Source organism: Panthera uncia, chromosome B1 (genome assembly GCF_023721935.1).
Source record: "Panthera uncia isolate 11264 chromosome B1, Puncia_PCG_1.0, whole genome shotgun sequence".
Classification (NCBI taxonomy): Eukaryota; Metazoa; Chordata; class Mammalia; order Carnivora; family Felidae; genus Panthera; species Panthera uncia.
In genome coordinates this window covers 32,120,541-32,144,406 of record NC_064811.1, presented here as the reverse complement: position 1 = coordinate 32,144,406, position 23,866 = coordinate 32,120,541, and the positions used below count along the sequence as shown (strand labels likewise).

Genomic DNA, 23,866 nt, shown 5'->3' with positions numbered 1-23,866 from the left:
AGTTTCTCAGCTGTACTTTATGCATGCAGCATAAATGCTGCAGAGAATCTATTATGTAATTTATTGCGGTACTTGGGAAAGGTGATTTTGGGAAAAAAAAAATTACTTCTTTTGAGAGAGCAAGTGTGCTGTGAGTAGGGAGGGGAAAGAGAATCCAAAGCAGGCCTCATGCAGTCAGCACAGAGGCTTGATCCCACGAAGTGTGAGATCATGGCATGAGCCAGAATCAAGAGTTAGAGGCTCAATGCCTGAGCCACCCAGGTGCCCATCTTGGCAGTTTTTAATAGGCTTCTGCAGGTCTTTAGGATTAAGTGATAAATGTGGGTGAAGACCAGATGGTCTTAAAGTAGGTTGGTGGTGTGTTTTTTCCCCCACACAAACAAAAGTCAAACCTTCAGGGTTGTGGTTTTTTTGTAGGGAATGTATCCTGTAAGGTAGGCTTTGATTTCTTGGTATGCCTCTTACCACCAGGATCCCTTGAAGGGATGGAAAAAAGGTGGATGGATCTAATTTCTGAGCTTCCTACAAGTGTGTTTGATGTCACTATTCTCTTTCTAACTCCCTCTCTCAGCCGTTAAGATATTTATTTCATGTCTTTGCTGAAATGCTTTTCTCTGCATTAAAACTCAGCCTTTTTAAATGGCATCCTGTCCTTCAACTCCATCACACCCCTTATTGGGTCATGTTTCACATATTTCCTCTTGGTACCAGGCTAAGTTCTTTGAGAGCCTGTCTTAATCCTTGTTGTCATCTGGCATACTTTAGTAACTCAGTAAAAATCTAGTGCCAAAGATGAAGGACTTTGGGGTTCTCATTTTAAAAAGCTGGCATTGTTGGGGGGCCTGGGTGGCTCAGTTGATTAAGCGTCCAACTTTGGCTCAGGTCATGATGTTGCGGTTCCATGAGTTCGAGTCCCGCGTTGGGCTCTGTGCTGACAGCTCAGATTGCTTCGGATTCTGGGTCTCCCTCTCTCTGCTCCTCCCCCCGCTCATGCTCTGTTTCTCTCCTTCAAAAATAAATAAAAACATTAAAAAAAATAAGAAGCTGGCATTGTTTACTGTGGGTATAGGAAGCAGTAAATACATGCTTCCTTAAAGAGCTTTACAGTCCATTGAAGAGAGAAAACATGTTGATGTATACAGTTTGTAAGGCTTTGGTACAGGTGACTGTTGTTACAAAATCTTGAAAATGAGCGTTATGGGAGGATTGTTGCATTTTTAAATTCTAGTGTAATGTAAGCATCCTACAAAATTTAAAAACTGAATTTCTTGTCTTTCAAATTGCTCAGCTTTGCTAATAGTTTGTTCTAACAGGGCTTTCGTTACAAGATGAGGTCTGTGTATGCCCACTTCCCCATCAACGTTGTTATTCAGGAGAATGGCTCTCTTGTTGAAATCCGAAATTTCTTGGGTGAGAAATACATACGCAGGGTTCGGATGAGGCCAGGTATGTGCATACTTTTAGATATGGTTCAGAAATGTTTTGTTTTACTTGTGAAGACTGGTGTTTGGGGTTGGCTATAAATACAGATTTATTTCAGAATTGTCCATTTTGATTATGCTTGTGATAACTCTTGGTGTTAGTTAAGGCTTGATACCATACTCCTATTGATTGTGATTCCTAAAGGCTTACGCATTAGAGTAGTTTCAGGATGTGTAGCTGTGTTCAGTCTTTGCAAACTGAAATCTTTAAAAATAAAAAATGTTTGAATAGTGGTTAATAGCATACACTGCCTAGGTTTAAGTTTGTCAACCTTGGGCAAATTACCTGCCTCTGTGCAGCTCATTTTACTCATCTGTAAAATTGGAGCCATCTCATGGTTAAATGAGTTAAAATTGAAATACATGTGGAACAGTTTTGGCTTGATACATGGTAAACATAAAAGCATTTAAAAAAAATTTTTTTTTTTTACATTAAAGATTTTAGTTTCAAGTAACTACACCAAACATGGGGCTGGAACCCGCAGCCCCGAGATCAAGAGTAACATACTTTACTGACTGAGCTAGCCAGGTGCCACCTCAATGTTAGAAAATTTTAAAATTAGTGCTTTCTTGATGCTTCTTGATTTCATTGGGGTGGGAAGAAGGGATTCTAAATACCAGTTTAATGGGTCTACAAAAACATTACATGGTCAACACATTTAATGGGAACTGTTAAGTAAAAAATAAATTTGGCGATATCAAATATATACAGTAGAATTAAGACTTGATAACACAGCTTTGCACAGCTAAATTGCACTAGGTGCATACCGTCTTCTACTCCTTGACCGAATCACTGAAAATCTAACTACTCTGGAACAGGTTCATTCAAGCAGGAACACAAACCAGATTTTGCCTCGGTAAAAGTCAGGTCCTGTAAATCAGAATCTCAAGTGTGATTTGAAGTTTGGAATTTTAAATGGAATAAGTTGCTACTGTAAATATTTTGAAAGTAAATATTGTAAAGATTTCATATCATGTTGACACTATGTGAACGCCTTCTCTTTCAGGTGTTGCTTGTTCCGTATCTCAAGCCCAGAAAGATGAGTTAATTCTTGAAGGAAATGACATTGAACTTGTATCAAACTCAGGTTTGTATGTTTTACTATGCCTAATTATGCCTACAGAATTTGGTTTAAATCTTCTAGTTTAATACATGATAATTCTGTTCAGTTGGTGAGCTTTTTCATTTGCAGAAGTTGAATAAAAAGCTGTCTCAAAGATACATAGGTTTAAGTATAGTATATGATAAAATACTTTTTTACGATGGGTCTGGCTGGTGGTGTTAATTGTCTTTATCTTTCTTACTGTTAATAGCTGCTTTGATTCAGCAAGCCACAACAGTTAAAAACAAGGATATCAGGAAATTTTTGGATGGTATCTATGTTTCTGAAAAAGGAACTGTTCAGCAGGCTGATGAATAAAATCTACGGTAGGTTCTTATGTTTATAAGTTTCCTTACTGCTTTAGTTTAGAGGTCTTAATTTACTAGAATCTGAAACTGGAGTTGTAATGACAACACAAGTTTACCGGAACACCGTGAATTTGGCAGAATAAGAATTTTGACATACATTTTTACAATGAACTAGTAAATCATAATTTTAAATGTTTCAGATTATTTAGAGTAGAACTTGTTTGGGCAAAGGTATTGATGGTAATCGACAGATTTTTTTCATTTCTTTTTACAGTTGTCCAGCTACAGAAACAGCAAGAGGCCGGATGATTTTTCAGACTTACTTGTGATACTTTAAAGATGCAATAAAACTGTACTGATTTGGGGCTTTTTCTTTTTTTCCTTCTTAATTTTTTTTAATGTTTATTTTTTATTTTTGAGAGAGACAGTGCGTGAGCAGGGGGAGGGGCAGAGAGACAGAGGCACAGAATCTGAAGCAGGCTCCAGGCTCTGAGCTGTCAGCACAGAACTTGACATGGGGCTCGAACTCCAGAGCTGTGAGATCATGACCTGAGCAGAAGTCGGGCACTTAACCAACTGAGCCACCCTGTCCACCCCTATTTGGGCTTTTTCTTAAACCGACAATCCTTTTCTACTATTTGGCAATTAAACCATCCAGAAGTAATTGTAGTGTGCTAAGAACAATAACAAGGAATAGGATGGGGTTTTTTTCTAGTAATATTTAATGGGAGAATTGGCTTGAATTTGGTTTTTTGAAGGATTAGTGCGGATATTTCAGGGAAGAAAAACGGTACCAGTAATAGGCAACACCATTTGTTCATCATTGGATGTAGAACTTTGGGGGGGGGGGGGGGGTCCTGAAGGTATCTAATTTTGCAGAGGCATAAATTTGAATATTGTGAGGTAAATGTGCTTGAGTCATTTATCTATACCAGTAACTTCATGTGAAAAAGCTGAAGAATGGAACAGTGATACGCCTTAGTGAGGTTACTTTGTGTTCATGATAAATATGGTGGTTGTGTCCAAGATCCTCACTCTTAACTCTGTCCTACCTCACCCATTTACTCCCATATGCTAGTCCTTGATGTTTTTAGAAACTGATAACCCTTCCATAATCTAATTAATGTTATGTCATGCTTTAAATATGTTACCATATTAGACTAATTTAGCAGGGTTGCCCCCAGCCTCTTCCTGCTGTCTTCCCTATCTCATTTGATAGAAACTCCAACCTTTTGATTTCTCGGGCAAAATAACAGCATTCAACTTTGATTCCTCTTCCCAACTACACGTTAAATCCATCAGAAAAGTGTAGACTCTGCCTTCAAAGTAAGGTATGTTCAAGGACTTTAAGAGGGGCACCTGGCTGAGTTGGTAGAACATGCAACTCTTGATCTTGGGGTTGTGATTTTGAGCCTCATGCCGGGTATACAGATTACTTAAAATGTTTAAAGAGACGTTAAGAAAAGGTAACCATTTGGAATGTATGGGTCTTACTGAGATCTTTATTTTATTAAATGTTTTGCTTATTTTTGAGAGCGCGAGCAGGGGAGGCGCAGAGGGGAGACAGAATTCTAAGCAGGCTATGGCCTCTGAGCTGTCCACAGCCCGACACGGCTTGAATTCAAAAGTGTGACGACATGACGTGAGCTGGTCAGACACTCAACCGACTGAGCCATCTCGGCGCTGTACTGAGATCTTGATTTTATTTTATTTTTGAGAGACAGAATGGGAGTGGGGGAGGGACAGAGAGAGGGAGGCACAGAATCCGAAGCAGGCTCCAGGCTCTGAGCTGTCAGCACAGAGCCCGATTCAGAGCTCCAACTCTAGCTGTGAAATCATGACCTGAGCTGAAGTTGACCGCGCAACAACTAAGCCACCCAGGAGCCCTGAGATCTTGATTTTAAATGAGCCAACTGGATTTTTTATTTTAAGTTAATCTTTAGTTTGGTGCTAAGTTGTTAAGAAATGTAAGTGAAATGTTAAACTGTAGTTTGCTTTGAAATACTTAAAGTGGGGTTGGGGAGGGCATTGGATGAGATTCGAAGTGAAACAATGCCTATAAATTGATACTTGTCAAAACTGAACAATGGGGATTCATTGTGTTTACTTACATAAAGTTTGAAATTTTTTATAATGTAGAGAATAAAAAGCCCTGTACATTTTTGGGGAGGTTAGTATAATAGTCTTAACTGGTGAGCTTTGCTCCTCTCATCTTTTCAGCAGTAATCAGAATCCTTTTTTCAAGTTCAACTTCCTCTTAACCTGATACACTGGCTGAACTGACCTTCCTGTTTCTCAGTACCACTGCCTTAAAATTTTCAAGTTGTCTTTCCCCCTGGAAGTTCTTTCCCTTTGGAGTGACAACTTAGCCTTCAAGACTATAGTCAAAATGTTTTCAGGGCACCTGGGTGGCTCAGTTGGTTAAGAGTCCGACCTTCGCTCAGGTCATGATCTCATGGTTTGTGATTTAGAGCCCCATATTGGGTTCTGTGCTGACAGCTCAGAACCTGGAGCCTTCTTCGGATTCTTTGCCTCTCTGTCTCTCTCTCTCTCTCTCTGCCTTCCCCAGCTCACAGTCTCTCTTTGAAAAATAAACATTAAAAATTTTTTTTTATAATCCAGTGTTTTCAGTGAAGCCTGCCTTGATGACCCTGTTGTGCTCACTCATCTCCATCTTATACGTACCTCTGCTTCACTTGTTTTTGTTCATAGCATTTATTATGGATTGTACACTTTTTTTTCCTGTTAGAATGTAACCTTTGTGAAGATGGATCTTTTCTCACTGGGATATTCCAAGCACCTGGAATAATAATGCCTGGCAGATTGCTATTTGCTAAGTACATGGTATCTAGGTTGCCAGGGAGATTAAAGTTACAGACACAGTAATACCAACGGGATTGGAAAGCAATGTTTTGGAAGGTACTGAGGATCTTAAAACTTACTTTGAAGTTTGAGGAAGAAGTTTCCGAATGGCTGTATTTTAGAGGGATAGAGGTGTTTATATTGAGAGTGTCTGTGTATAGGCAGTGGTAGCCGCAATGGGAGTAAGTGTAATTTCTCACAAAGTGAAGTGGATTTATAGGGGTGAGACCAGGGGAACAATTGGAGGCTGGTTGTAGCTAAGAAGTGATTTTCACTTAGTAAGTTGTTTTGTTGGTAAAGGAAAGTCTAGTTCTCTCCCCAGGAAGGCTTCCTTGTCTTCTGTGCCTACAGTAGATAAAAGGACTTGTGTGTTACTTTCCCAACTTTGAGGATTAGGTGCCCACGTTTTATAATGAGAAAACAAAACTCTGAGGAAGGTTCACCAGTATGCACACAGCTTGGGAGGATGGGCAGGGGCAGTGTTAGGCAGAACCCAATTATACACCAGACCCATTCATATTCTATAGTTCTTAAAATTGATCAGGCTGTTAGCATAAACTGTTTATTTGAAATAAATTACATTGAGAATTAAACAATTAGTCAAAATGTACTGGCCACCTTTTTACAGAGGATCTTTTTTATTTTTAAAAATTTACATCCAAATTAGCATATAGTGCAACAATGATTTCAGGAGTAGATTCCTTAATGCCCCTTACCCATTTAGCCCATCCCCCTTCCCACAACCCTTCCAGTAACCCTCAGTTTTCCATATTTATGAGTCTCTTCTGTTTTTCCCCCTCCCTGTTTTTATATTATTTTTGCTTCCCTTTCCTTATGTTCATCTGTTTTGTCTCATAAAGTTCTCATATGAGTGAAGTCATGATTTTTGTGTTTCTCTGACTAATTTCACTTAGCATGATACCCTCCAGTTCCATCCATGTAGTTGCAAATGGCAAGATTTCATTCTTTTTGATTGCCGAGTAATCCTCCATTGTATATATATATATGCCACATCTTCTTTATCCATTCATCCATTGATGGACATTTGGGCTCTTTCCATACTTTGGCTATTATCGATAGTGCTGCTATAAACATGGGGGTGCATGTGTCCCTTTGAAACAGCACATCTGTATCCCGTGGATAAATGCCTAGTAGTGAAATTGCTGGGTCATAGGGTCGTTCTATTTTTAGTTTTTTGAGGAACCTCCATACTTTTCCAGAGTGGCTGCACCAGTTTGCATTGCCACCAACAAAGCAAAAGAGATCTACAGAGGATCTTTAAATATGGTTATGTTGTAATATTTTCCAGATAAACCAGACTTGAGAGACAGTTTGTCACATTGAATACACAAACTACTAGCACGCACGAAATTTAGCACAAGTTAATTAGATTTTAAGATGATTCCCCCTGCCCCCCAGCAAGTCTCAGGCTTAAATTCTGAAGATCTTGTCAAAAGCTACCAGCAGTTTCAAATGATAACTTGACAATTCTTAAATATTTGAGTCTGGGATAAATCTGAAAAGTATTAATTGGTCATGATTTAGATTAAATACCTATCTAAGGATTCTTATATGATTGTGGCTTAAAAACTTGTAAGATGATTCCTAGGTGTTAGGACTGCTGTAAGCATTGGTTTAAGGACTTGACTGGGGCTGGGGGGGGGGCAGGGGTTGGTGGTTATGTATGGCAAGGCAACAAATATGCAAAAGGACACAAGTTTTAAGGTGTAAATGTAAAGACCTGAAGTAGTGAAGATTATAAATACAAGGTATCTTTTTAATGTTTATTTTGAGAGAGGGCCCAAGCAAGATGGGAGAGGCGAGAATCCCAAGCAGGCTCCCCACTGAGCACAGAGCCTGACTCTCGTGAACCCTAAGATCGATAGAGCCAAATAGTTTTCAAGGTACTTTTGGATCAAAGAGCACAAAGTAGACCCCAGGAAAGGAAAACCTAAATTTAATTCTTAAATCTTTGTTGTTCCTAATACTGAATGTGCATTTTTTTCAAGATGTTGGATGTTAAGAGAGGTTTAAAAGTTGGTAAGTTGTTCAACTGATAATTAGAATATTCACTGGAACTGTGGGGTCAGTGAAGCCATGTGGCACAAAGGGGAGGGGGAACCAGCCAAGTGATTCTTTTAAATGACATTCTTTACACATAGTGAACATTAGAACAACCAGTTGTAATTGTGGATAGCCTTAGGTCCACTTACTTTTCAAAGAAGAAATTAAAAAAATTATTTGAAAACAAAAAGCATAATCTAAAAATTCCCAAAGGTGGAAGAGTGGGTGCAGAGGGATCAAGAAAAATAAAAAATTTTACTGTTTGAATTTGGCCAGCCGAAAAGCAAATTTATTTCCCATCAATCACTTGTGCATTTATTTGACCAATTGTGTTCTCTCATTACAGTTATCTTTGAAACACTGCTATTTTCAATTAGAACCTCTGTTCAATATAAAATTTGGCTTCTGACATAGGTGGACCTGGAAAACAATCACAATTGCCTTAATTTAGGGTGATTTCCTAACAAGCGTTTTTGAACAAAAAAACTCCGCTTTGACTCAGGTTCCTGGAGAGCGGGGGGACAGGTGGTGATTGAAATGAATGGGTATGAATGGGTTTACATTTCGAGTTTAGCATACACAAGTCTTAAGCATGGAGTTTTAAGAAAGTCAAACTCCTGGTTCAGATTTAAGTTAATCCCAGCTTCAAAAGGTACAATGAAAAGTTTTAACTCCTTCAGACCATCAACATGTACACAAAAAGCACAGTTGCAAGGTGCAAGGTCAAAATACACCTGCATTCTACATCTCTGAGAGGTCCCTGTATTCACATGGTATCAGAACAGTGGAGCTCAGGAGAGAACCCAGTCTTACAGACTAATAGGGTCCTTTGATGACTTGATAATAAAACTTGACATCTTTTTAGAATGTTTAGCTTTCCCAAGTATGTAAGATCTCGTTTGTTGCGTCACAAAAATCAAGTGAGGAAAATGCTGTCAATTTGTCTAAAGGAGTTTGCAGTGTTGTGAGGTTGAGCAGGCCGGTGAGTCTAGCTGTCCTTTATCTTAGTCCTGTGACCTTTCCATGAGATGAGTTATGGAAGTTATTTGTTTTTTAAAACTTGGATCTTGTGCAAGGAGAGACCACAAAATCCTATATTTTATAAATGGTAACTTATTACTATTGAAAACTAGGATCAGTGGGCTTAACAGTCTATGCTGTAGCTGATGATAAATGAACACTAATCCTATCGTGTGTTTTCTAAAGGGGAAAAGCACCTCCTTAGAAGTGACAGAATAATCACTGACTATCCAGTGTTAAGAGTTTTAAATTTTCTGTTGTGGAGTCTAACCAAAGTTGCACTTTTTTCAATATAATTTGTTAAATGTAGCTATTGGTATTTAGAGAAGAATGATAGAAAACAGCTCATCAAACTTCATGAAGCAGTGTATCAGATAATCCTAGCTTACTGTCTGGGTAAAGCCTTTACCTTCAGATCCAAGAACTGAATTCACTGATGTCCACACCTTAAGGGAAAATTCATTTGAACCACACAACAGAGACCTTGATTGTCATCACTTGGTTACCACTAGTATTTCAAATTGTCTTTCTACAATATAGGTAATTCTTCTGTAAGTTACCAGTATATGGAACCGGAGTGAATTTTTTAAACTTTCTTTCATACAGAAATAGGATCAGTTTCACTAAGACCTCTCTGTGTCCTTATTTTAGTGGTATGTGCTGTAAGTTCTTTGCTTTCCAAATTTTTTTTCTCTTCCGCTTATGAAAAATAGTAATTGATAAAAGTAGAACCAGGGTGGAGAAGAAGCAACAACCAAAGAATATCAGTGGTTTCTTTTGCACAAGAAATAAGCAGACAATGCACTCTGTGTTTCTTGGAGTCTGACTGCATCTAGGACTAGTGATGTCAGAAGGGAAGCCACTGTTGCTGATCAGTTTGTTGTAAAGCTGAACTGAGGATTTAGCTTTGAATTCAGATGTGAAGAATCCAAATCTGGGTTTAGATTTTTCTTCAGTCAGTTTGAATGCATAATAGCCTTTGATTTTGACTTTATCAATCAGTTGTGCTGAAAAATATCAGAAATGAACATTAATCACATGGACTATAAGTAAGAATTTAGTTTCCATTGAAATAAAGTCATACCCATAAAAAAGTAGTGATTGTCCTTAAAGGGTTTTTTGACATTCTTTCATGATTGGTAAAAGTGAAAATATGTGTAATTTTAAAAATATGTGTAATTAAGTTTTTAAACATTTGAAGTAAAACTTTGATCCATAATATAAAAACTGGGAGCAGAGCACAGAAGCGCATTTATGAATTGGAGCCATGAAGGTGGAAAAGGACTTACACTGTTCAGTTGATCATAAGCACAAAAGTCTTACCTATTTGGCTGGTTTCAGGTCTCCAATACGTCCTTGGTGCGGCCCAATAACCATACTTGGTTTCCCCTAGTCACTTGCTTGGCTGTTTAACACCTCTCCCTCCTCAAACATAGCACCTCTGTCCTTGCTTTGAAGGGATAACCTTCCTTCCTATTTTACTGAAAAACATACAGGAGAATTCTTCAAACTCCCACAATCCTATCTGTCCACCTACTACCATACTTCTGTTGCTGTGGATGTCCTGTCCATGCTCCTGGAAGAGGCTGACTCTTATACACTGTTTATTCTCTGATTTACTCAAGGACATCTCTCCATCTGTTCTCCTCTCACATTTCCCCTCACTATTGGTTCATTTCCATATAAACATGCTATAACTTTTAGTATCTTATGCAAAAATATCCTTGATTGCACACCCTCTAGTGAAAAGCACTGGCTCCTACTCATTGGTTTCTCATCTCTGACGTCTGAATATTGAAGTGTCCCAGGGCTCAGTCCTCTACGCTTGCTCCCTTAGTGATACCATCCAGCCTTACTGTTTCTAAATCCCATTCTTGGTCTTAACTCCCAAGTTTGTATCTCAGCCCCAGACCTGAACCTGAGACTCCAGTTAGCCTATGTGACATCTCTAATTGATTAATAGATGTCTCAAACTTTAACCTGTGCAACACCAAACAACTCTCCAAAAACCTGTTGTCAGTCTCCCTGACCTGGTAAATGGCCGCTCACCCTTTAGTTGCTCAAACCAAAACAGATTTCATTCTTCACTCTTCTAACACTCTCCATCCAAGTCTGATGACTTTACCTTCCAAATCAGTCCAGAAGCTAGCCACTTCTCACTATCTCTACTCTATAACCTAGTCCAACCCCCCATTATTTCTTACTTAGACTCCAACCCTCCCTGATTCTGTTGTTGCTCCTTTATAGTGTATTCACTGTAAAAAAGAGTAGCCAGAGTGTTTTTTAAAGACTGTGAGTTAGATCATGTTCCCCTGCTGTTTAAAACCTTAAATAGCCTGTCTCTCACAGTAAGAGCTGCAGTTCTTAACGATGGTTTACTAATGCCTCTTCTACTTCCTTGACCTCATCTTTGATTGCTTCACTCCCTTACTCATTCTTCAACCTTCCTGAACCTCAAACAGGCCAGGCATGCTCCCACATTGGGATTTTTGCATTTGCTGTTCTCTCACCTGGAACACTTCACAGATAACTGCACAGGTTTGCTGCCTTGTTCCTCCAGGTCTTTGAAGACGTCCCTAACTACGCTTTAGAATTGTAACCACTCCTAAACCCCACTCCTGGGCACCCTCTTCCCTCTTTCCTGCTGTGTTTTCTCATAGAACTTTTTGCTTCTGACACTCTGTATCTTACCTGCCGATTCTCATCCCACAAAAATACAGCCTTCATGAGGACAGTAGTCTTTATTTTGGTGAGTGCTGATATGGTGCCTAGAACAGTTTCTGCCCATATTCGGTGCTCAGTAAACATATTTCTGGGATGTTTTTGCTGCTTCAACAAATCTATTATGAATATTTAAAATTAATATTTAAAAATGATAGTAGCAAATGCTGGAAAGAGTAGGAGATAAAGACTCTCAAACACTGCTGTTTGGTCCTATCAAAATAGATAAAATTGTGGAAAATTTTTTACAGTATTAAAAAAAATAGCTTACTAGGGGAGGGGGGATAGAAAATGCCTTTATAACATTTGACCCAATAATTCCATAGTGGGCAGTCCTTAGGGAGATAATTAGGAATGAAGACACAGGTTTGTATTCAAAGATACCTACTTTTTAGTATTAGAAAAAAGAAAAACCCACAGGGCTGCCTGGGTGGCTGTCTGATCCAGAGCATCAGACTCTGGATTTCTGCTGAGGTGGTGATCTCAGGGTGGTGGCAAGCTTGAGCATGGAGTCTGCTTAAGATTCTCTCTCTGTTCCTCTGGAGTCCCGCATGTGGGGCTCGAACTCACCAAAGTGAGATCATGACTTGAGCCAAAGTCAGACGTTTAACCAACTGAGGCACCCAGGCGCCCCTATGGGTTGTCATTGTTTTTGATTTTTAAAAAAATGCTTTTCTATCCTTGCCAAACTTTCCCTAATGAGCTGGCATTGTCATTAATGCGCCTTCTCCCCTCATTCTTTGGTTCACATTAGCTGGTAATGTCCTATTTCACTGTATCTGATATGGCCCCTCGCCTCACCTTTCAAAGCCTCCTGAATGTACTTCTCTAAGTAGTATTTTCGGAGTTCATCATTCTCCAGAGACTGGTCATCGATGCCATTGGCCGTGATGTAAACATCCACGTCTCCATAGTTCTTCTGGATCCACCTCAGCACCTTGCGCTCCCCCCAGGGCAGGACAGCCAGGCGGCTGGGCGAGCTCAGGCAGGTGATGTCCTGCAGAAACTGGACGTCCCTGTCCGCGTCGTAGCGGCTGCCGTTCTGGCGCGCGTGCATCACGAACCAGGTGGTGAAGTGGTTCAGCGCATAGAAGTCCGCGGCGCCCTTGACCAGCCTCCTCTCCTCCTCGGTGAACCGAGGCAACGCGGAGCGCGAGAGCCCCTGCCTGTTCTTGAAGGCGATGTACTCCCTCATGGCCAGCGGGTAGTCCCCGGTCTTGAAGAGGGGTTCTGCGAACCAGGCGATTTCGAACTGCAGGAAGCGCTCGGCGGCCTGCCAGTGCGAGTCGGCGTAGGGGTTGGCGGGCTCCGCCCAATCCGAGTGCAGAGACAGCGACACGGCCCCGTGCTGCGCAGACCTGTATCGCTGGTCGTAGAGGTGCCAGACCAGGGCGTGGGCAATCAGCAGGTTGTGGGCTGCCCGGTAGGTGTCGTTACTAGTGTGGCTGTAGATGTCACTCAGCCTGTTGGGCTCGTTGATGGTGATCCAGAGCCTCACCAGGTCCCCCAGCTCCTGGAAGCACAGCCCGGCGTAGTCCTGGAAGGCCTGGACTGTGGATGGGTTCAGCCATCCCCCGCTGTGCAGCAGGGGTGTGGGGAGACCCAGGTGGGCGTGAGTCGGATAGTACAACGTGACCATTGGGGAGATGTTGAGCTTCAGCCCCTCACTGACCACGCACCTGTAGTACCTCAGAGCTTGTCGGTTAACCACGGACAGGTTGCCGGCGGGAAGGATTGAGGGCCAGTCCAGAGCAAACCTGTAGTGAGTGACCTTCATTCTTGCCAACATCTCGAGTTGTCTTTTGATGCTGACAAAATCTGTGCATTGGGCTGGCCGTGTTTTCAGCCTCACCCCTTCCACACGGTGCAACAGTCTGTTGCCTGTCACATTCCACACATACAGGTGAGGGTCGCTGAACTGTGGGGAGGAGGCCACTGCCTTGGGCTGTGAAAACAAGCACATCGAAGTAAGGCACACCCTGGCAGATAGGCTCTTAGCATACATCATTTAAGAGGAAGAAGGGGGGGTCTTATTCTGCCTCTCACTGACAACAAAGAACATAAACGAAGAATGTAGCTTCTTCATAACGATCTGAATGTTGATTTAGTTCTCCTGGTGATGTCATAGAAGAGGCCTGGATGGATCATCCTCTCTTCTAGCTCTTGAAATCTCCCAGGGAGACCAGAAAACAGGGAAAGAAACACACCCAGGGCTTGGCTTGGATAACAAGTTGTTTTTCAGAAAATACTGAGAAACTCCTTTCTTGTCCTAAAAACTCAAGTTATACAGTGGGGTCTCTCATGATTCTGTTCAAATGCATTGGGAAATTTGGGTTGGTACCTTCAGTTAAAAGGAATCATGAAAGATGGACCTTCCAAACCCTGCCATAAGTTGACGGCAAAGTTAAAATTCCAGTTGTAGAGGATTTCACTGAGTTCGGCACTTGGAGTCAACGGTGGCTGGTTAACCCAGCCATAGTTCCTACAAGAGGCTAGTGGGATGGCATAGGGAATGGCCCTTGCATTTACTGAATGCAATTTTCTAGCACCTTATATTTGAAAAGTCCAGGTGATATCACATATGCATCATTATGTTGTCCCTACCCATGTGTCTATGAGAACACGGCATTTATTCATCCAACAGGAGAATACTGAACACCCTCTTAATGCAAGATACTTGGATTATGACTGGGGAAAACAGGAAAATATCCCCCAGAAACTCCCAAATTGACTCTTGGATCTGATGGTGTGTCATACCCTGCCCCTCCACCAAGGAGATAGTCCTGGACGCCTGTCCTCATTCTCCCTCTTTGAAACTTGGGCTTGGCAACTCTGGATAGTGACAGAGCAATGTCACCCACCCCACAGATGTGCCGTAATGAGCCAATGACTCTGGCAAAGCACTCTGTCAACTCTAAAGCAATCTATAAACCTAAGGTAGTCATGACTTGGGTTTAGTTTTCCATGGTTGCAATAATTGCCTGCTAGGCCCTTGAGTATAAATTAAAAATAAAAAGGCTTAAGAAAAACATCTCCAAATTCAGAATTAATAGGAAAAATAAAAGTTCTTCATTTGTGTTAAAATACCTTTTCTTCCTTTAGCTGAGTTTAAATGCACCCAGAAAAAAAATGATAATTAACCTTTGGTAAATATTTTCCCTCTAATTGTTTTCTTGTGTGTCATCCTTCATAGCCTAATTACAAAACCATAACACTGCCCACTTACCATCTGTCAACCAGTTATCTAGAACATTAAACTGAGAGAACATTGATCATGTGAGCATGAAGTTAAATGTGTATATAATTATTTGAGTACAATCCTTCTAGCTTAGATTGACAGTCTCAGTGTTTTGAAACCTCAGAGCATCAATATTGAAAAGGTGTTTACAAAGAGCAATCTTGCTCTAAAATAAGGCAAGAGCCAATGAGAATGTGTCTTTTAAAAATCTCCAAAAAGCATTAGTTTTAGCAAGTGGGTGTGATTAATCTGCTAAGAGATCTCATTAGAGATGGTGAACCCTGATTTCAACCCTAGCTCCCAAGAGCTTGTTTCTAAAATTCTGTTCTCCACTAAAAGGATCCTGGGCTCCTTGGAGAATGGCTTCTTCCAGTCTGGGGTAGGAAAAGAATGAGGTGATGCTGGTACATCTAATGCCAGAAAAATAAGGATGTGCTTAAAAACTGAAAGGGAAATGTCAAAAAGACACAGGAGCGGTTTGAAGGAGTCCTATTGGCTACTTTGAGTGAGATAATTTGAGCATCAAAATGAGTAATGAAACAATGGCAGTAATGAATTATAATGCACTGAAGTTAAGAGAACTACCCAATATATGTTGAAGGAATAATATAATTAAAAATTTGCCATTTTGCAATCTACAAGGTAATAATTCAGGTGAAGTTTATGAATCAATATTAAGACCATTAGTGACATATTGTTAGGAAGCAGGATATGTATACAGTCTCAAAGTGTCATCAGCAGATTACTTTCTAATTACAAATGGAAAAGTTACCTTTCAATTAAGAGATCTGGCAAATGCTACCTTAATCAAGAAATCTGGTAACTACTACTTCCACACATTAACATCTTTCATAATGAGACAATGACATCATGTGCTTCCTGATGTGATATATATTGAACCTCATCTACATAGTATCATTCCAGAAGTTTATTGAATCCAACAAAGAAACAATCAAAGAAAACCAGAACATGAGACATTCTACAACCAATTGGTCTGGACTCTTCAAAACTGCCAATACCATGAACTTGGGGGAATTATTCTGAATTAAAGGAGGCTAAAGATGAATGACATCCTTGTTTGTATTCTTGATCCAAAAACATTTTTTAAACCAAAAAGGACATTTTTGGAAGATTTAGGATAATTTGAATATGGAATGTGATGATATTGAATCAATATTAAATCTTATGGGTATGATAATATAATAATATAGGAGAATGTTCTTATTTTTAAGAGACACATTTGAATAGATATATTTTGGGGTGAATTGTAATGACATCTGAAACTTTTCACTTTGTTTATCAAACATAAACACTTTATAAAGCATAAAGCAAATGTGGCAAAATGTTAACAATTGGTCAATTTCGATGAAGGGAATATGGGTGTTTATTGTACTAGTTTGAAATATTTCAGAACAAAATGTTGGAGGAGGGGGTACCTGGGTAGCTCAGTCAGTTGAGCATCCAACTCAGTTTCAGCTCATGTCATGGTCTCATGGTTCATGGGCTCTGGGCTGACAGTGCAGGTCCTGCTTGGGATTCTCTCTCTGCCCCTCCCCACGCCCCTATGCGTGCTCTCTCTCTCTCTCTCAAAATAAACAAACTTAAAAAAATATGTTGGAGAAGAAAAGAATGCGGAGAGGCAGGGGGAAAGTAAGATAGGGATATTTGTAGGTAGGCATACTAATATTTTTAAAATGTTACTTTCATTTTGTCAGTCTTCGTATAGAGGACATTTAGGTTTTTTTGGCATCTATTCATAATCCTCTGGCTGATTTTTCAAAAAGCACCCTAATTTTCCTTGGCAAACAATTTATCCTCATTCTTAGTCCAAGTTCAAGGAAGATCGATGTCTACCAGGCTCCAGGGGTAAGCATGAAACCCAGACGTGGTTGATCCCAGAATTGCTTTCCCCTGACCTAAGTGACTCACTTTCGCTCCTAGGAGTAGGAGTAGGGTCCCCAGATGGGGTAGACTTTCACAGTGTCAATCACAGGGGTATAGGTGGGTCTTCAGATGAAACAGAAACTTACAGGTTGAGTCATGTGCAGGCAGGAACTCTTGTCTCGGGATCTTTCTTTGCGGGTGTGGAATTATAGAAAATATAAACCCATTTGAAATTTGTAGGGAAAAGATGGCGTGCCTTTGCCATGTGTAGGAAATAGGAACTGGGTAAGTAGTTGGCTCCATAGGGGACACAAGTGGAAGATAAGTCAGTCCTGTATTTAAGTTACTCTATATCTTTCCCCCCTTTATTATCTCTGAGCATTTACCAAGTCATGTTTAAGTATCAACAGGGTTGATATTCATGACCTGTGAACTTTGTTCACTCATGGTTTGAGCCATTTTGTCTGGTCCCATCCCTTGTACATCTTGTTGTCTTTCCATATGCTTCTAGAATACAGGCCATAGTGTGGTATTGTGAGATCTTATAGCGTGGTGTCATGAAACAGATCTTTGTAACCTGAATGAGTTACATAACCTCCCTAAGCCTCAGTTTCCTTGCTTGTAAAATGAGAGTTTTTAAGATTTAATAGAATGTGCATACATACAACAGCTACATGCTTGGCACATAATAAGTGTTTAAAAAATAGTTGCTATTATTTTGAAAAGAGCATTGCAAATATGGGTGCTTGAGAGTTGCCTGTTATAGTTCTGCCTATTTTTGTTACCTTGGGCAAGTCACTTAAGTCTCAGTTATGAACTGATGGGTCTCACTTTCTTAATCCGTAAAATGAAGGATTTGGAATAGGTCTCTAATGTCTCATCTCGCCCTAAAAGTTGACCTTGCATTGAGCACTGGCCATGTACCTGACACTGCCCTAGTAAGGCACACAGCAGGCAGCAAAGCCTCAAACATCTCCACCCTTGTGTGGAGAAAGCTTGCATTCTAGTAGGGGGAAGACGTGATAAATAAGAAAAATGTATAGGGGCTCAGTCAGTTAAGCATCTGACTCTAAATTTCCGATCACGTCATGATCTCATGGTTCATGGGATCGAGCCCCTCATTAGGCTCTGTGCTGACAGCCTGGAGCTTACTTGGGATTCTCTCATCCTCTCTCTCTGCCCTCCCACTTCTTGTGCATGCTCTCTCTCAAAAAAAAAAAAATAAACTAGGGGCTCCTGGTGGCTCAGTCGGTTAAGCGTCTGACTTCAGCTTGGGTCATGATCTCACGGTTTGTGAGTTCAAGCCCTGCATCTGGCTCTGTGCTGACAGCTCAGAGCCTAGAACCTGCTTCAGGTTCTCTGTTTCCCTCTTCCTGCCCTCCCTCCCTTGCTCACTCTCTCTCTCTCAAAAATAAACATAAATAAATAAACTAAAAAAATTTAAAAAATTAGAAAAATGCATAAAGTAGTTACCAGGGGCTAGGGGGTGGGATAAATGGAGAGATACTGGTCAAAGGATACAAACTTCCAGTGATAATATTAACAAGTTCTGAGGATCTGATGTACAGCATAGTGATTGTAGCTAATGACACTGTATTATATATACTTTAAAGTTGCTAAGAGAATAGATCTTAAATGTTCTCCCCACAAAAAGAAATGGGAATTTTGTTATGGTAGCATTTTGCAATATATAAATGTATCAAATCAACATGTTGTACACCTTACACTTACACAATGTTGTATGTCAATTGTATCTCAATAAAGCTAGGGGTAAAAAGAAAAATGTGTAAAGTACATAGTGGTATGTTAGTGATGAATAGGATTCACAGAAGAAAAAGAAGGGGAATTGAGGAGATAGTGGCTTTTTGGAGTGGATCAAAGCCTTATTGAGAAGGTGGCATTTAAGCAAATAATCTGATGAAGGTGAAGAATGAGACATGAGAGGCTCCACTGGGATACAGAGACCTCATAAGGCAAATTATTCAAATCTATCAGATAACAGGAACCACTTGAATAAAGAGCCACTAATAATTTGCTTTTGGCAAACAAAATCTATAAAAAGCTTTTTCTTATAACTTTGACACTACTGACCAATGCTTCCTTCAAAAGCAACTGTAAATTCCCTCTAGACTGTATACTCCTTGAGGGCAGCCTTTTCATCTCCATCACCAAGGAGAAGTTCTGGCACATGAGAGGCTCTCGGTAAGCATCAATTCTCCTCATTTTCCTTCCTCTTTCCGCAACTCCCCTCCATCACCTCCAAGTAATCATATCTGATATTGTCTGATAGTTGTCACTGAGTAAATGAAATAAAATACTGTGTACTGTTTGCACCAGTTCATAGTTAATTTGTAAGTAGCCGCTTACCTTAAGGACAGATTCAGTGACACCCCAGGAAAAGTCGCAGGGAAACTGACCCTGCACATCTGGCGTGGACTCTTTTAAGGTAAAACCATTTTCTTGTACGATCTGTTTATAGTAATGTGCCGAAGACTTGGGCCTTCTTTCTTTTTGTTTACTATTAAAATCCACATAAAATAATCCTCGGCGAGTGGTGTAAGCATCCTGCCATTCAAAGCCATCCAGGAGAGACCAGGCAGTGTAGCCAAACACTCGTACTTCATCAAACCTTATTGCTGCACAGAGAAAGAAAAGCAGAGATGTTCACTCTGGTTCACGGTTATGATTCACTAACAGTATGCTGGGGGACATGTTGCCAGGAGCATATTGTGAAACCAACTTTTCCCCCTAATTTAAAGGCTCATTATAGAAAATAGAAAATTTATGTTTATACTGGAAAAGTGGCAGTTATTTTCATCCAGAATGGTCCTCCCCCTACCCACAACAAGTGAAAGATACAGTGAAATAATCAAATTTAAAATATTCCTGAGACTTAGTATGCAAATCTGTGTCAGAAGGCATAGAAATTTCCAGAACCCTTTGGGACCAATGCAGATGTCTGCTTGTGACCAAGAGTTTCGCATTTCAAGCTTGGGTTGGTTCCCATTTGTGGAGAAACTATCTCCTAAGTAGCTACCCTTTAAGGACTGAAAAATCAGCTTTGAGAATAAACATAAGTGAATGAGCATCTAAGGAAGAAAACAAGTACAGTGGTGTAAGAGAAGGACTGACCAGCCAAGGGGCAGGAGGTGCAAGGGTGCTCTGGGGCAAGTTTGTTGACCTCAGTTTCCTCATTTGTTAAAAAAGATGGGAAAAGATGATCTCTCAGGACGTTTCTAGCTTTAAAAACTCTGATTCAGGAGCATCTGGCTGGCTCAGTCAGTGGAGTGTGCGACTCTGGATCTTGGGGTTGTTGAGTTCAAGCCCCACGGTGGGTGTAGAGATTACTCAAAAATAAAACCCTTAAAAATTAAAAAAAAAATAAAAGAAAAGAAACTGATTCAATAACTTCTAGGAATTGGGCAAAAATGAAATATGGAAATCAACAGCAGCAATAAAAGCAACAAATGCCCAAGTCAATCATGAACTTTTTTTTTCTTAAGAGCCCTCATTTCTGCATTGTCGGGTTTTTGTCACTGATGTTCTTTTCCTAAAAGGTGGAAAATCCATGCCAAGAGATTCTAGTGAGATAAATATATTTCGGTAGGCCCTGGTGCTAGTCCCTTTGGTGTTGTACAGTCCTCAGGGGAAATGGAATCATAACATGTAGGGAATGTATAGCCCTTCTGCCCGACCGTAGGTATTTGGCTCAGGCCCTGTAGGCAGAGTCCTGTGTTCTGGCGGTCCCCATATGCACATTCCTGTGACTGGGCATGGCTCTGTTCCATGCTGCTCCTTCCCACAGGTTGGGGAAACAAGGTCTTGCTCTCCCAGAGGACCCTCCCTGAAGACTCTCTTGCAGAACCTGGGATTTTCCTCTGGGCTTGTGACTTCTTGCTTGTTTGTTTGTTTGTTTGTTTATTAACTCTATCCCCAACGTGGCACTGGAACTTATGACCCTGAGATCCAGAGTCACACACTCTACTGACTGAGCCAACCAGGCACCCTTAGGCTTATGACTTCTAAAGAGAGCTACAGACTTTTAGAAAGATCCACTAAGAATTTCTTTTTTTTTTTTTTAATGTTTATTTATTTTTGAGAGAGAAAACAGAGCGACTGGGAGAGAGGCAGAGAGACAGAGACACAGAATCTGAAGCAGGCTCCAGGCTCTGAACTGTCAATACAGAGCCCGATGTGGGGCTTGAAGCCACGAGCTGTGACATCATGACCTGAGCTGAAGTCGGATGCTTGACTGACTGAGCCACCCAGGCGCCCCAAGAATTTCTTTGTATTTGGGTGAAATGGAGCCCAATTTTGAAGGGGACAAACCCACCATAATTTGAGCTTATCTTCTGCTCCATTATTTCAATAGTCACCTGTAGATGTCACTACTTGAATAGTGGAAAAGGTATGAGGGGTCACTAGGGGTCAGAGAACTATCTAGGAGCCATAGAAATTACTCAGCTTTGCCATTCATGGCTCATTCTTTGTCTCCAGGCCTTTTTACTATTTAGTCATGTAATAGAATAAAAACAGCACAGTTTCAAGAAAAGCTTTCAACATCTTAAACCAAGTTACTACTGTCAAAAAACTTTGGGATGTATCTCTTATAGCATGCCTTCTTTTACAAAGAATGATACAGCACCTTGTTACCAATTTAGGATGTATCTATAGTCTAAAACTATTTTGTTCTCAAAATTTTATTAAAAAAGGACATGAGAGTAACATTTAAAAATTCTATCAACATTAGACAATGGGGAAGCCCAACAACAATAATCATATGTTGGAAGATGACTTTAAGTATCCTGTAAGGATTAGTATTCAAAAGTTTTAAAAATTGAGCTAATGTACAACCAACCTTGAAGAACCTGGTTGAGGAAATTCTTCATCATGTAGATGGCTGTGGTATCTTCTGTTTTCACATGACTGTCTGTGAACCAGCCATTCTCAGCAATCAAGATTCGGGGGTTGCCATATTCCAGTTTAATCCAGTTCAGCACTTCTCTTAAATTGAGTGACACATTTTGTCCCATTTTAGCCATGGTGTTCTGGGGCTTGAAATTGTTGGGTCCAAAGGAAAAGGCAAAGAAGTCAGCTGTGCCCCTCACTTCACTCTTCTCTGCTTCAGAGAAAAGGGGTAGAATGGAGAGCAGCTTCTTTTTCATCACCTCTGGGTAGTCTCCATCCCCATGGATAGGACTGGCAAACCATCCGAGCACTGAAACCATGGATTGTTGACACTTGAGTATATCCATCATGTCTTCTGATCTGTTTGGTTCAATCCAATGGGATCCCAACGTGATTGACAACCAACCTTTCTGATGTGGTCGGAAATTTACGTTGTAGTTATGCCAAACTTTAGAATGAGCCTAATAAGAAGAAAATATTATTAATTTTTATTGTCCTTACTCACAAGGATTGTAACTTGGCTGGTAGAAGGTCTTTTCATTGACAAATTAGTGCAGCACAGGGTGATGTAGGGGAAAGCTGTCAGGAAACCCTGATGATCTCAAAGTCTATTCTCTGCTTCTCCTGTGCTTCCAACCTACACCCTCTCCTATAGGATTACCAAGGGCAGGCAGAGAGCTCTGGTCCAAGCTCCATCGTTCTTCTCCTCTCCCTGACTCCTTTCGTGGGCCCTCTTGGGGCTGGGTGCACATGAGATATTATGTGGATTGTAGGGTTTCTTCCTCTACACAAAAAGACAAAGACAAGTGATCTTTCATCATTCTACAGGATCTCCTTTTAGCCCTAACTTATAAGTCCAAGATAATGCACTCTCAAAATTCTGTAAATGGATAATAATAGAGCCCATCTCCTAGGTTTGTTGTTGGGATTGAATGAAATAATATATGTAAAGGACTTTAGAAGAGTGCCTGGCACAGAGTAACCCCTACATAAGCCATTATTATAATTACTATTATTTTTATAACATTATTATTAATATAACAGTTTTATTTCATAACTATTCTTTTATAAAATATTATTAATATAACATAACAGTTATTATTATTACTGTTACTGTTAAAGAGTGATAGGTACTATACAAAACAGGAAACCAGTAGAAAGAATGTGGGCTTTGGGCTCAGCCATCTTGGGCTTGAAGTTTAGGTACTTACTGTTTGGCTTTAGATAATTCACTTAAGCTTTCTGAAATCTCTTAGTATCCTCACCCGTAAAATGAAGTTAATAACAATACTAATACTAATAATACCCTTTGTAAAGCTGTTAGATGTTGTGCTGATGTATATATTAAATATGTAGCATTGAATAGAGCATCTGGGAGGTACAGCCCAGAGATGCATGTTGTTACTATTGTTTCTCCCACAGTTTACATTTCCAGTTGAGCTTTCTTATAACAGAGCCTCATGATAGGTTTCCAGGCTGGGTTTTGTTTTGTTTTGTTTTTTTTAAGTTTATTTATTCATTTTGAGAGTCGGGGGGTGGTGGAGGGGCAGAGAGAGAGAGAGAGGGAGAGAATCCCAAGCAGGCTCCACGCAGTCAGCCAAGAGCCCAATGCAGGGCTCGAACTCACAAACTGTGAGATCATGACCTGATCAGAAATTAAGAGTCAGATGCTCAACTGACTGAGCCACCCAGGTGCTCCTCCACTTGTTTAATAGGTACTTACTTAGCAATTACTTAATGCCTGGATTGTCCCCCCCCGGAGAGGCTGAAATGTATGGCACAGGAGTGTGCCCTCAGGAGCCAATAATATTATTGGGAAAATAAGATTGAATTTATGAAAATTAAAAATAGAACTACCCTACGACCCAGCAATTGCACTACTAGGTATTTATCCAAGGGATACAGGTGTGCTGTTTCGAAGGGACACATGCACCCCCATGTTTATAGCAGCACTATCAACAATAGCCAAAGTATGGAAAGAGCCCAAATGTCCATCGATGGATGAATGGATAAGGAAGATGTGGTATATATACAATGGATTATTATTCGGCAATCAAAAAGAATGAAATCTTGCCATTTGCAACAAAGTGGATGGAACTAGAGTGTGTTATGCTAAGCGAAATTAGTCAGAGAAAGACAAATATATGACTTCATTCATATGAGGTCTTTAAGACACAGAACAGATGAATATAAGGGAAGGGAAGCAAAAATAATATAAAGACAGGGAGGGGGACAAAACATAAGAGACTCTTAAATATGGAGAACAGACAGAGGATT

The 23,866-nt window shown here is 40.3% G+C and overlaps 2 protein-coding genes and 1 long non-coding RNA gene across 4 annotated transcripts in view; 2 read left to right on the top strand and 1 right to left on the bottom strand.

The window, feature by feature from the left end:
* Nucleotides 1-23,866, top strand: part of RPL9 (ribosomal protein L9) — a 457,174-nt gene that overhangs the window by 1,403 nt on the left and 431,905 nt on the right. The window contains exons 5-8 of one of the 2 annotated variants that reach the window (XM_049631982.1): nucleotides 1,314-1,446; nucleotides 2,489-2,569; nucleotides 2,796-2,910; nucleotides 3,167-3,257. In XM_049631982.1, the coding sequence (XP_049487939.1) occupies nucleotides 1,314-1,446; nucleotides 2,489-2,569; nucleotides 2,796-2,902 (321 nt within the window). In that variant the 3' untranslated portion in view covers nucleotides 2,903-2,910; nucleotides 3,167-3,257. Of the gene's footprint in view, nucleotides 1-1,313; nucleotides 1,447-2,488; nucleotides 2,570-2,795; nucleotides 2,911-3,166; nucleotides 3,258-23,866 lie in introns of those variants that run through there. The other variant, XM_049631981.1, reaches the window with a different exon arrangement.
* The window catches only part of KLB (klotho beta), a 35,798-nt gene continuing 18,468 nt past the window's right edge, over nucleotides 6,537-23,866 (bottom strand). The window contains 4 exon segments of the mRNA XM_049631921.1: nucleotides 6,537-9,845; nucleotides 12,361-13,504; nucleotides 19,049-19,317; nucleotides 21,540-22,050. Coding sequence (XP_049487878.1) covers nucleotides 9,481-9,845; nucleotides 12,361-13,504; nucleotides 19,049-19,317; nucleotides 21,540-22,050 — 2,289 coding nt within the window. The 3' untranslated portion in view covers nucleotides 6,537-9,480.
* LOC125923600 (uncharacterized) lies at nucleotides 12,892-15,868 on the top strand. The gene is made up of 2 exons (XR_007458100.1): nucleotides 12,892-12,982; nucleotides 15,711-15,868. It is a non-coding gene; the product is annotated as an uncharacterized LOC125923600 (long non-coding RNA).